Source organism: Rhinolophus sinicus, linkage group LG07 (genome assembly GCF_036562045.2).
Source record: "Rhinolophus sinicus isolate RSC01 linkage group LG07, ASM3656204v1, whole genome shotgun sequence".
Lineage (NCBI taxonomy): Eukaryota > Metazoa > Chordata > Mammalia > Chiroptera > Rhinolophidae > Rhinolophus > Rhinolophus sinicus.
This window is the reverse complement of record NC_133757.1, coordinates 4,303,763-4,316,874: the sequence shown is the minus strand read 5'-3', so window position 1 is coordinate 4,316,874 and position 13,112 is coordinate 4,303,763. Positions and strand designations below refer to the sequence as shown.

General features: G+C 52.0%; 1 protein-coding gene across 2 annotated transcripts in view; it reads left to right on the top strand.

Annotated features, from left to right (window-relative positions):
* The window catches only part of DOCK1 (dedicator of cytokinesis 1), a 444,845-nt gene that overhangs the window by 73,934 nt on the left and 357,799 nt on the right, over positions 1-13,112 (top strand). For both annotated transcript variants that reach the window (XM_019728239.2, XM_019728238.2), the window contains exons 13-16: positions 4,925-5,050; positions 9,396-9,520; positions 10,564-10,662; positions 11,622-11,694. In XM_019728239.2, coding sequence (XP_019583798.2) covers positions 4,925-5,050; positions 9,396-9,520; positions 10,564-10,662; positions 11,622-11,694 — 423 coding nt within the window. The remainder of the gene's footprint in view (positions 1-4,924; positions 5,051-9,395; positions 9,521-10,563; positions 10,663-11,621; positions 11,695-13,112) is intronic.

The window sequence follows — 13,112 nt, the reverse complement described above, 5'->3', positions numbered from 1 at the left end:
CTCTCCTGTCCCCCTGAGAACTTGTTGCACACGCATTCCATGTCATTTTTGTAATTGAAGCCGTTTCTCCCCCCTCACTCCCCATCTTGCACTCATCATTGTTAATATCAGGCTGACAAGTTTCTCAGCAGCTGACCTTCTGTTGGCAGAGGCAATGAATCAGTCACCTCAGGCTGGCGACAGTTGGCACGTGGGCAGGCCAGGAGGGCTGCCAGAAAACAACTGTTTGCTGAGGCCCAACTCCAGCCTGAGGGGAAGTCACCTTCGGAACCCTCCTACCTCGGTTGCTTTTAGCACTGGTGGGAAAATCTACTTCTCTGTCCCTGATTAGATGCGGACTTACCATAAACTTGTCAAGCTTAGGTGAGCAGATCTTGACTCATTTCCCAGTGTTCTAAAGGAGAGTGTGAATTGAGTCTGAAGAGTGTTCTGGGGTCAAATCGCTCTGCAGTTGGAGGGACCTTTGGCTTTCTTTTGGTGTGAACTACCCCCCTACCTGGCAAACAACAGCAAAACAACACCCCTAACCCCAATGTTAATGAAATGTGACCTGTATACACAGAGCCATTTTAAGCTGACCCAGGACTCATCTTCTCATAAAGGAACCCCCCTCCCAATTTGCACTGTAACTGAGAACCACAAGGAGGTCCAATTTAAGCTGTTTCCAGTGGAGCCACTGTCAGGTTGGGGCCCCAGGCCCCTGGCTCCCCTTAGGTCCCTTTGTTCTCGCAGAGTCATCGGAGTTTTGAGAGACTTGCAGAGTCACATTGGAAAAGTGGAGACTGGGGTCAGGCCAGCAGGAAATTTCTTGGAAAGAGGACCCAAAGCCTGCCTGTCAGCCTCGCTGGCTGTGGCCAGAATGGGACACCAGCAGCCAAGGAGCTGATGCTAGGGCCCAGTTCCTTGAACTCCAAGGGCAGGAGGGGTGTCTTCAGGTCACAGTGGGAACAGAGACGAGAACAGCGACTGCTTTTCCATGGAGACCACAAAGCCTCTGATCCCAAGTGCCCACAGCCACGTCACTCACTCATTTGTGGGGGGGAGGGGGAAGGGCAGGGAGCATTTCAGGGCGCCCTGTGGGGCCGCCCGCTTCAGTGCATTCCAGGCGGGGCCCAGTGAACACCGCACAGAATTGGCTGCTGGCCTGCGGGGTGTGCCCTGAGCTGCTCCGTGTTCCATCAGTAGGAGCCAGGCCTACCCTGTCGTGTGCCCATTGAGGCCCAGTCCAGCGCAGGGCAGGGGGCTGGCGGGAGGAGCCCTCCTGCCCCAGGAGCCAGTGAGGTTCCCACGCTCCTCTGAGCTCCTCTCCAGACTTTGGTCTTTGGGGTTTATTTACATCAACATGTTTACATGTCGGAAATGACAACGTCTTTTATATTTAGCCCAAGCTGTTCTGAACCCAGAGCTGCTGGTGTTTCATGTGGACAGTGAATCTTCAAACACCCCGACATCTGCTCCCATTGTTTGAAATATAATGCATGCTAATTCCTTTTGTTTTCACGTACTCTGGTTAAGCAAAAGTCAACTCAAAAATGCACTTTTTCTTAGAAAACTGGTCTTATTTTCTCCCACGAGGAAAGTGTTTTAAGCCCATCTTGATCAGGAAGATTTAATCTCTGTGTTTATATTGTATTGAAACAAATGGAACTGTGTCATTAAGTTACTAGTTTATGAACTGAGATAGTTGAGCAAGCTGGTATTTGTGAGAAAGAAAAGGTGTTTGGAGGACAGGATTTAGATTTTAGGTCATTAAATGTCTTGTCCACATTTCTTTACCTTAGACCCCTGTAAAAAAATTTCCTCATTACATCCGGAAAGGCTTTGGCAAGTGTCTTTAAGTTAGATTTATTCTGCAGACACTCATTCTGTCGGGAGGTTTTGGGACTCGCACTCCTAAGATTTGAGGACCTTTAGCTGCATCCTGGTGTCCCCAATAGGGACCAGCTCCATGTCAATGACAGGCAGTGATAATTCCCCTTGCACATCTGTGAGTGTCCCCTTCACTTGGTTTGCTCTGCTGGAGGACAGATGTCTGGCCACTCAAGGGTCTGTCTGCTCACGTGTCCCCCTGGCCCAGAGCTGCTGCCAGTTTGTGGTGCTTTTGTGTGGATTAGACAAAGGGGACCCATCCTCTGGGTGAGTGGGGAGATGCACTCATGGCCAGAGCACATGGCTTGGTGATCACAGTGTGGGCTGGGTTTAGCTCCCACTTGCCTGTCTTTGCCACGGGCCTTGTGCAGTGTACATCCTCAGCAACAATACAGGTGCCCCTGTTGGGTGCCATCCCCTGACATCTCATTAGGGACCTCCTTTGTTGGTTATGCTTCTCTTCCATTTTCAAACTCTCCCCGTCACGATCAGGATTGCTAGGTCTTAAAACTAAAGAAAATGAAAATATCTAAAAGGAAAGAAAAGAAAAGGAAAGCACCATAAAAAGAATCCTACCTGGAATCATACATCTGTCTCATTAACTTTCTCCCACTGTCGCTGCTGTTCGTCTTCTCTGCCTCCTTTGTCCTTCTCTGCCAGCCTTTGCCTGTCCTCTTCCACCAGCAGTGACATCTCCTGTGGAGGTCTCCGTGACACCTGGCTGTCTGTTCCGCAGACTCTCCCCTCTCCGTGGGCTGCATGTTGTGCTGTCGCCGCACTGACACCGCCCCTCCTGATTGTCCCTGTTTTCCCCTGACTCCCGTGTCCCCTGCTGGCTTCTCTTTCCCCGTGTGAGCTCCAAACAATGGCGTTCTCCATGCCGGGGCCCTCCTTGTTTCCCCGCTCTGTGTTCTTGCCCCTCACGACGTCCCCTCTGGGATGCAGGGTTTCCCGGCTCAGGGGAAGGTGCCCTGGGCCTGCTATTGGTCCTGCCCACAACCCTGTCTGTCTCTGACAGCCGCCCCTCCTTCCACCCCCTTCCTCCCTTTCTGGTTTGACCTCCAAGCTCCCCCGACCACAATTGTCATCCTGCCAGTGTCCCACTGGGCTCCAGCAGTGGCCCCTCTCACTTTGCTCTAAACTCCCACCTATCTAGCCCCACACAGGCACCAGACTGCTGTCAAGTCAAACTTGGGGACTCACTCCTCTTCTGGGTCCCCACTGTCCTTCAGATGGACCACACACAGTTCCCGCCTCTCCTGACAGGGCTCCACAGGGTAGGTCCTTGCCAGCTTCCCACCCACATCTCACAGGTCTCCGCCCTGTGTGTCAGAGCTCCAGCCACGCAGGCCAGGCCAGGCCTGCAACTCATCTTCAGATCTCGGCGTGATGCCTCTGTCTCGGGGGAACCTCTGTGATCCCCAGGATGGCAGTCTTGGGGATACAGTCTTCATATGTGCTTGACTTTTCCTTTAAAAACCTCTTTGTATCCAAATTCCATATTTCACTGAGAGCCCGTGGTTAGTGTTGGGCTCATGGAATGGAAGCCAAGTCCCTGGTGGGGATAGAATGAGTGTTTGCTATGTGTCTGCGGTGCCCACTGTGTGTTGGACACACAGTAGGTGCTCTTAGATACTGTGGCGTAAATCAGAGGGATTCAGTCGATGGCAAGAGGAAAGGGGTTTGAGCAGTTGGCAAAGCGTAAAGTGCCATCAGTCACAGGCAGTGCAGATGCTTGCAGAGGACAAAGACGGTTCCAGCCCAGCTGCTAGAAGTTGAGGAAGCTAGAGGGTCAGGGTGTGAGGGGCAGGGTTCAATCACGTAGAGCCGTACTTGGCAGAAGCAGCCACAGATGGCATCTTGCATGGACCCTTTAGACGTCTACCTGTTCCACTTAGAATGCAGGTAGTTTGTGGGCAAGGACTGTGGTTTTCTCATTGTCCTCTCCTGAGTGCTGGGTGCTGAGCTAAGCACTGGTGAATGGTCCCTGCTCCCTGCAGGCTTGTATCTAGAGGAGGGCTAGCTGGACAGACAGACAGACAGACAGACAGACACGTCTATTGCAGAGGGAGTGAGGACAGGTGCCTTTATATTCTGATGGGCTCATGGGATCCTGCAGAGCTGAATGACCAGGGAGCAAGTAGGCCTGGCCCCCGGGCTCGCGGAGCTCACAGTGTGCCCGCTGACAGTGACAACTCCCTTCTGATTTGGGAGAAAGGCAGCATCCTTGAAAATGGCAGAGAGAACCAAGCAACTGCTTTGTCTCCTGCCTTTGATTTTGTTAAACGTGTCATCTTGATTCCCTCTCCTCACCCCCTTTGGATTCCTGCCTGAGAGTGTTTTACATTCATACCTAACATGAGTCTCCTCAGCTTTTCTAGGAGGGAGAGCAGGGCACACACTCAGCTCGCAGGCGTTAGTGAGTTCACATTTTCTCTCCTGGGCATCCTCTGCGTCTTGCTTAGAGGGTGTGAAAGACTTCATTCTCCTCTTGGAGGAAAGAGCCAAGCAGCGGCCAGAGCATTTGTTCTCCTGTACGTGACCTGAGGCTGCCCCGGCTGCAGCTGGCTCCTGGCCTGCTCTGCTGCCCACCTGGAGAGCAGCGGTGCTGCGTAGCAGTTGGCAGCTTCCGAGGGTCCAGCTGTGAGCGTAACCTCCAAGCCCTCCTCCACTGTCATCCTTCTTGGGAGAATGAGAAGTGATGGCCTCTCAGTCCACTCCCAGAAAATGCTACCTTCTGGTTTATCTTCAATGCGTATCACCTCCAAAGTGTCGCCGGTCCTGGGCAGACGTGGTGCACAGCTGCTGTTATGTGCACACCTATTGTGCACAGCTGCTGTTATGTGCACACCTCCGGTGCCTGATCTGTCTCCCAGCTAATCAGACGCAGGGAGTTCCCCGGGGCCAGTCTTTCTCTTACCCATCTCCCCACGTTTTCTCTGAAGACATTGCATTGGGAATTAAACATTGCTCATTCATTAATGGTGGCTTTGTGGTATCTTCTTTTAAAAATGTACAAGATAAAATGTGACTCATGCATCCGTTGTTTTTCTAGGTTTGTGGGTAACCCTGAAATTACTCCCTGGCGATATCCATCAGATTAGAAAGGAGTTTCCTCATTTAGTGGACAGGACCACGGCGGTGGCTCGGAAAACGGGGTTTCCGGAGATAATCATGCCCGGTAAGAACTGGCTCCTTCAGTGTTCCTGAGTGTGGTGTGGATGTAGCCGGTGTTTGGGGACTTCCCGTACCTGGTCACAGCAAGCGCCATGTGGACAGTGACCTGTAGCAGCGCTGACAGGCAGAGGCCTGTGAGTGCGGCAGGTGGTTTTAGCTCATTTCTCCAGGCAGGCGCTGCGGCCTCAGTGAGCGCTGACCCAGGTTCAGGCCGAGCGGAAGTGTCTTCTCTCAGTTATAACAGCCTGGGAGGGCTCGTGGGGAGTGAGTCCTGACCATACAGTAAGAGGAACACGAGGGTGATGTGAGCGTCTGCCGGAAGCCCAGCCCCGAGGACGTGAGATGGGTTCCTGTCACCAGCTGGGTGACCATCCTCATTATCTAAGGAAACGCTTTGTTCTTGCCCATGCCTGGCCAGAGCAGTGCGTGCATTGGTTGGGTCATGCTTAGTCACGAAACGAAGGCTGTCCAGGAGGGGACCGTTGGGAGAGTTGCACGGAATTCCCTTTCTGCTCTGGCAAATGGATTGGTTATGATGGTTGGTTCACTGCAGGACTAAGGTGACTTCTTTACAATGATGACGTAGGTTCCCGGTGCTGTCCCTGGGCCCCTCGTGTGGTCCTGTAAGAGCATGTGAATCACTCAGAACGTGTTCAGAGTGAGGGGAGCACAGGGTAGGTGAGCATACCCTATTGTCTCCCAGGCTGCGAAAAATGGCCCCCTGCACAGCTTGTGGGTTGTCTCTTCACCAGAGCGAACCACAGCCTCGCACCCCACCCTTTGGCCCCAGAAGTGAGCATGCAGGGCCTGGAGTTTGGTGCGTTGCTTAGAGTCTCACGTCTGCTCCTGTTTGGCGCCGTGGGCTGGACACGTTACCTGACCCTTCTTAGCTGTGGTTGCCTCCTCTGAAGAAGGAGAATAATAATAATTCCCCCCTATAGGGCTGGTTGGAGTTAGGACGCGTTAGGGTTATAAGTAACAGAAAACACAAGGCCACACGGCCGGACCCTGAGGAGTCTCATGGGTCAGCTCATTGGACTGAGGAAGATTGCAGAGCAAGCCACCGTGTCAGCCCGGGCCCTGCCTCAGTTTCCCCCCAGCTCGCTCTGCTGAGCTGTGTGCTTCGCATATTGACTTCCTCTTCGGGGGACAGACCCTGTTGCGTCCCATGTTCTCCCCAAATCCCAGTGTCCTGAAAGACATGGCATGCTTCTGACCCCGTGTTTCCAGCCGAGGAGGCTGAGTGTCATCGCCTCAGACCCTGGGTAGCGTCGGGCCGGGTGGTGGAGTGTGCTTTGGCCCCTGGACATCTGGGTGGGGTCAGCTCCTCCCAACTGCAAGAGTGGTGTGAAGGAGGCGTGGACACCCTGCAAATCGGGATGAACATCTGAGCAGAAGAGGGAAGGAGCAGAGTGGGGGTGTTTGCACCGGGTGTCTGCTCAGTGTGTATTTGTTACCACACCTGGATTGCTCAGGCCCAGTCATGGATTTTCAGCTTCTGCAACCAATAACGCGAGTCCATGTTAAGATTAATCTCTTCTGTTTATTGTGATACTTTTTTCGTTTGCAAATAACATTCATACTAATAATCAGATTCGATCCTCACGAGATCTTGGAAGCATGTTAATATTTACCCTTTATGTCTATGGTTTGCAGCCGACATTCACCCTGATAGTCGAGCTTGATTTACCTGAGGGTCCCGGAAGGGTATAAATGGTTGTTGGATGAATTCCCATCCAAATTAAGCCACCACCGAAATTCACACGGCTAATGAGCAGTGGAAACGGGGCCCAACCACCCCACGGTCGACAGCTCCCCGCGGCCCCCTCTTATTGGGCTCTGTTGTGCGCTTGCAGGGAGACGGGAGTGGTGGCCACTCAGCGTGCTGTCACAGTTACTGCTTTATTTTAGGGCAATTGGGGACACGCTCTTCCTACTCCCTCTGCTTTCAGGATTATTGTGGGTCATGGTACACTCTATCTGGTAAATCAATATGAAAGACATCTAAAATTGGTTAAACTGTGCAGGAAGGGAGTGTGACGTTCATTGTGCTACGAAGCTGGAACCTCTGCTGCTTGTGTGGGTCAAGTCTGTACGCGGCAGATTCATTTGGATTTCTTAGTGGCTGTGTTGTTTGCATTTGAATTCGAGATGCAAATCTGTACGTTGTGTCTCTCTCGGGTGGCCTTAGGATGCCCTCATGTTCAAAGGGAGACCTGGGAAACCTCTAGTTCACACTGGTCGTGTTTAACTTATAACTGATAGATTTAAAAGGAAGTCGCGACCTCTAAAGTCATCTCATGATAGATTCATGGGGAGCCGTCCAGCTGACCGTTGTACTGCGGGGTGCCATGTGCCAAGTTGGGAGTGGGGCTTCTTCTAGTGTGGGATTCTAGCCTGCATGAGTCACCGCCATCTCTGCAGCCCAGCAGTCACTGCCAGGCTGTGGGTGCCACCCTTGGAGGAGAGAAGGCCTGAGGGTGTTCACTCACAATCCCCGCCTGTCGCCTGGGAGAACTTGTGTGTCAACCCGTCCTGTCCCGTGCACCTCTCTGCTCAGTGGGAGAGCCTGTGGTCGCCCTTGCCTCTGCCTGCTTTTCTCCTGTCTCCTGACCACTGGAAGTCTTGGCGTCCTGCGGGGTCCTGGGGCGGGAGCCAGAAAGGTGGCTGGAGGCTTCGATGGGGCAAAGGGAAGGAGGACCGCCCTGAATCCACCCAAGTCTCCTTCCAGTTCTGTCCTCCCCTCGGTGAGAGCCCTGGAGCCAGGAGGCATTTGCTGAGGGCCTCTTGTGAGCACCTGTCTGCGGGGTTTACCCCCTAAACATGGGGTCTTACTTCTGGGAAGGCCCACAGTGTGTATCTGTAGGCCAGCGGGAGAGGGAGACCCCAGGGCTTACCCGCCTCTCCGCCCTAGCGCGTTAGTTCTCTGGCGCATGTGGTCTCTGTGAAGCTGTCGGCACCTTTTGGGTTGTGGCTTTTGTGCTTTGGTGGAATTTTCAGGCTGAGCGATCATCCAGACTCCCCGACCCATGAAACTGTTTGGCAGCGGATGGTTGAGTGGGTAGGCGGTTAAGTGACTGGTCCAAGGTCCCACAGCTCGTTCCTGGCAGGTCCTGGACGCAGCCTTGCCTCGTGGTGCCGGCCCCCTGCTCCGTCATTCCTAACATCTCTCACAGTCGGGATAGCGTGCAGCCCTGCTTCCTTTCCCTGCAGCTACTAGCGTGCAGCGGCCCACGGGGATTATTATTATCATAATGACTTTTAAATGAAAGTTTAATAGTTGGATACATTAAAAGCCAAAATAGAGCAGTAAAAAACTGGAAAAACAAGAAAACAAGGGGATTTCTTTTCTTAAGGGTTCCTTGTTCTGTGCCCAGCGTGGCCCTGTGCTGCTCTGGACAAAAACTGTCCTTGTGTCCCCGGGGCTCAGCAGGTGGGTCAGCCGTGGGAGGTGGCCATAGGGACAGTGGGGAAGCGTCCTCTAAGTCATGTTGCTAACCAAGCTTGCTAAGTTTTCCCAAACGGACCGTTGCCAGGGGCTTTGGATGTTTCTCAGTGGGAAGCATCTCAGCTCGTTAGTTGCGGGTCTCTTTCTTTTTCCCCCCAATTTAAGGCCCATCCCAATTTCAAATGCACGGGTCTGTACTGCATGTCAACTCCACTGTAATAAAACATAAAATTCACAGCTCTATTTTGGTCTCCTTCTGCTCCATGGCCCGTTCTGGATCCTGCCAGCTGCCCACCTGGAGGAGAGGCGATCCATGCAGAAACCCCTTCTCTGCACGTATCCCTCGTCCCTGATCCCGGGCAACTCAGGACCTGGGCGTTTGGTTCGCATCTTACTCAGCTTTTTGTTCAACTCCTTAGTAAGATGAAGATGCCAACATTGCCAGTTATTCTCACTGTGCCAGCTGATGTGGTGGTGTTTTTTGGCTACTGAGATCCAGATGACCACAGCCAATGGGCTAAGAAGGGATGGTCATGTGGGTTGCAATGGGCCATGGGCACTAGAGACGGGGTGGGTCCTGGCAAACTCATCGTCAGCATTTGAGCAGCTCTGGGCTTGGGCTGCCCAGCGGTCTCGAGGCTTCTCGGCCCAGCGGAAGAACCAAGCAGATAATGAGGGGCCTTGAACATTTTCCTCTTCCTCTCAAGTCTTACAATGATGATGAAAATTGCTTTTGTCATGCCTTTAAACGCTGAGACAATTTTGTAGAAAATATTTCATAATCTAATACAGTATTTATAATAGTCTGCTAGGAGAGGTAGCGAGTTGCACCATTTTGCAAAATTCACGGTTACACGATGAATAATGGATTGGTTTTAAAGGTATAATTTCTTTCCCCCAGGTGATGTTCGAAATGATATCTACGTAACATTAGTTCAAGGAGATTTTGATAAAGGAAGCAAGACGACTGCAAAGAATGTGGAAGTTACAGTTTCTGTTTACGATGAGGACGGAAAACGACTGGAGGTATTTATTGTTGCAAAGTTTAATCTGTGGTGTTACAGTGTTACTTTCCAAGGGTTCACCTCGGCTCGGCTCCAGGATATGAAAGGACCTACTCGTGTTTCTAGGGCACAGCCTTTCCTCTGTCTTCCTTTTCTCCCGCTTGTCTAAGGGGCAGCCTGTCCCAGCAGGGCCTGAGAGCCTAGAAGTTCGGCTACCAGTATTAGCGCCATCTGAGATGTGAGGGGACTCAGGCCCAGAGAAATGAATCAGCTGGCTCAGGCTCAGAGAGCTCGTGAGAGGTGGAGCGTGGCAGTGAACCTGGGCATCTGAGCTTGTGCTCTATTGGGCAGAGCTGGTTACCAAGACCTCCTCTGGAGTGGTCACAGCAGCGTTCAGGACTCAGTGTCCTGGGCAGGGCTCGGTGGCTGTGGCCTCCTCCGATGTCCCAAGGCCAAGCCAAAGCAGGTGTCCCTGCTGGCTACCTCTCTGGACCACGGCTGGAGGGTTGGGCTCCCTCTGCCCACGTGGCTGAGCTCAACACCCTGTGCTCGACCTGAGTTTCAGCTGTGCCAGCCAGGAGGTAGGGGCAGCCTTTCTCTCAGGGTGGCCCATGTCCACTGGACACTGCTGTCCTTGCCAGTTGGGCTTAACCAGTACTGTTCCCACTAGAGACGCATGGTCAGTGTTTATGGCTGCAGGAATGGAGGGAGTGTTGTCACCTCCTAACTTTTGCCCATAGCCCTTTATTCTAGAGGTACTGAGTGAGTCAGGTAACTTCCTGAAGACCCTAATGTTGAAGTTAGTGCGGGGGAGGGTAAGGAGAGTGGAGGACAGCGCACCCCCATTATCACAAATCCCTCAAGACCTCATATGTCTGAACGCGAGGGTTTTACACAGGCTGTTGGCGTCAGATGGATCTGTTCTTCCATTGCTGGGAGCACTTTGCACTTGTAGGTTCTTTTGGCCGCTCCTGCTAGCTCGTCTAACGGGGGTGGGAGGTGGGACATGGTGCCGTGTCAAGCTCTGTGAGATCTGATGTGAACTCCATGTGCTTTCTTTTAAAGCATGTGATTTTCCCCGGAGCTGGTGATGAAGCGATTTCAGAGTACAAGTCCGTAATTTACTACCAAGTGAAACAGCCGCGCTGGTTTGAGACTGTGAAGGTATCATTTACATGGTCATTTTGTCGCATGGGGTTGGTTATGAAATGCTCACTAGTGTCCTGAGGCAGCCCCCACCGCCCACCCCGCCCAGGGGCCGCTCACTGACAGGCACCCTGAGCAACAGGACCTTTCCACATAGTCACTCAAGGTTGCTAAGGAACCACGCGGGCATTTCTTGGAATACATTTGCTCTCACCTCCTTTGGGACATGAAAATAGGACTTTCATGGAGACAAATGACAGAGTCCTTTAAAGGCAGCTATTGTCTTTCTCTTCCCGGGTCTGTTTTATGTGTGAAATGCTGTCTTTACACCAAATGGAAAAAAATAGAGATGACATTATACGGAGGGTATTGCAGGGCAGACAGGTCCCGTTCCCCTGGTGCTGCCACTGAATTTCATAATGCACGTGCTGACATCCAATGGTGGCCCACCGTGGAGGACACCAGCCGACACACACCAAGGGCCTGAGTATTTGAAAACCAGGCCAGCGGACGGCTGGATGCAGCTGTTAGCTATGCGAATCAGGCACATTCTTTGCTTAAAGGCAGCATGCATTAGGTCTTTCTTCTTTCACCATAAGTCATGGCAGGAAGGCTTTCATTCTGCCGCCGAGGGCAGGTCCCCGAAGCTGTGGAGGGAACACAGACACTCCCGGAAGGGCTCACAACAAAAACGGTGACTTTTACAAATAGAATCTTAGCAGTGAGGATGGAACGTTTGAAGAAACTTGAGCTGCCTCCCAGAGTTGGCTTTGCATCCTTTACAACGTTATCTTGTTTAAATTTTCAGAAGGCAAGTTGCCTTCAGGAAAACCACACAGGGGATTAGGTAGCCAGTGTTTCCAGCACTGCAGTGTAGAAACACGTGCAGCTGTACAGGGTCTCTCCAGCGGAATAGAGCTGGTAAAGCGAGATGATGCTGGTCGAGGTGCATAAACTTCCCTTTTCAATTCTGCAAGGTGGCCATTCCCATCGAGGACGTCAACCGCAGTCACCTTCGGTTCACCTTCCGCCATCGATCCTCGCAGGACTGTGAGTAATCAAACACCTAATCCCACGTTTGTCGAGGGAAAACCCAATAGGCTGCACTTCTATTCTAGATTGTTCTAGAAGTTTCTAGAACTTGGTTGCCATAACACAATGAGGTCTTGACACTTCGGCTCGTGTCCCATGTTACCCTGTTCCTGGGAAATGTTATTGATTCTTTCATCGAGCCAAGATCTCACAGGATATCTTAATGTTCTTGTTGAGTTTTTCCGATGAGGTGCTGCTACTGGCTCTTCTTTTGATTTCCTCTCTTCCATTTTGCTTGTAACACTGTTCCACCATCAGAAAAGTCACTGAGATACAAGTAGATTCCAAACATGGGCTCTTCCTACTCTGCATTGGAATTGAAAACCATTGAAGCCTTTCAGAGGCCCTGGTGTCTAGAACTTGGGCAGAGCTTTTCTCATCAGAGACGCTGATGCGGCTTTGATCATGATGCCAAGACTTTGGGAAGAAAGAACTGGTTTTGAAGCATTCACCTTCCAAAAGAATTGGTTATCGATGACTGAAGTCTGTGTCCTCACATTTGTTGAATTAATTGTCTACTAAGGACATAGCCCTGTGTCAGACACTAAATAATATCACAGAAGGAAGATTTGCCCCCCATCCTCAAGGTCTGTATCCATAGATTTGGGGAAACAAGTGACAGTGAGGTGGCTACAGTTGGGTATGCTGTGCCATCGAGGGAAAGGGTGGTCTGTGTGGCTGTGATGGTCACCAATGACCCCGTGGGGCCAGGGCCACGTGGGGGGATCCTCAGCCCTGGCTATGTGTACCTCTGCAGATGTGTCAGCTTGAGGGTAAGAAGGACGGGATCTCGGTGAGGCGACATGGAGTCTCCCGACCCGTGGCACGATGCTTCGCACGGAACAGAGGCTTGGTGGACACCACAGCTGCTGTGACAGTGGTCCATCCTCTTGACTGTTTCTGGGGGCCTGCCCGTCCTGGGCCCTCCCCGAGTGTGGGGCCTGCACAGGAGGGCTCTCCTCTTACAGAACTGAGGTTGGGTCGAGGATTGTGGTCACTTGTGAGAACCAAGCAGAGCAGGGCAGCGTGGAGGGTCGGGTGCAGTGCAGAGGTGTGAGTGTACATGGGGGACATTTAGGGCAGGTATGTCTGCAGCCGAGGCCGGAGGGAGTGGAATAGCAGCAGGTGGCAGCTGGTCAGACCAGGGCCGAGTGGGCTGCAGGGGAGCAGGAGGCGAGTGGCACTGGAGGGCAGGAACAACATTCTAGAATCCACAGAGGCCTTGATCTCAAAATTTGAGCACGCTCCCCCTTATAACAAGCTCGTTCTCTCTAATTAATAAATCTCACTAGGGCAGAGGGGTATCTTCTGTTGCATTTTAATTTTCAAAATCCTTGTTTTTCGAGTCAGTTTTAAGTACTCATTATAGACAAGAT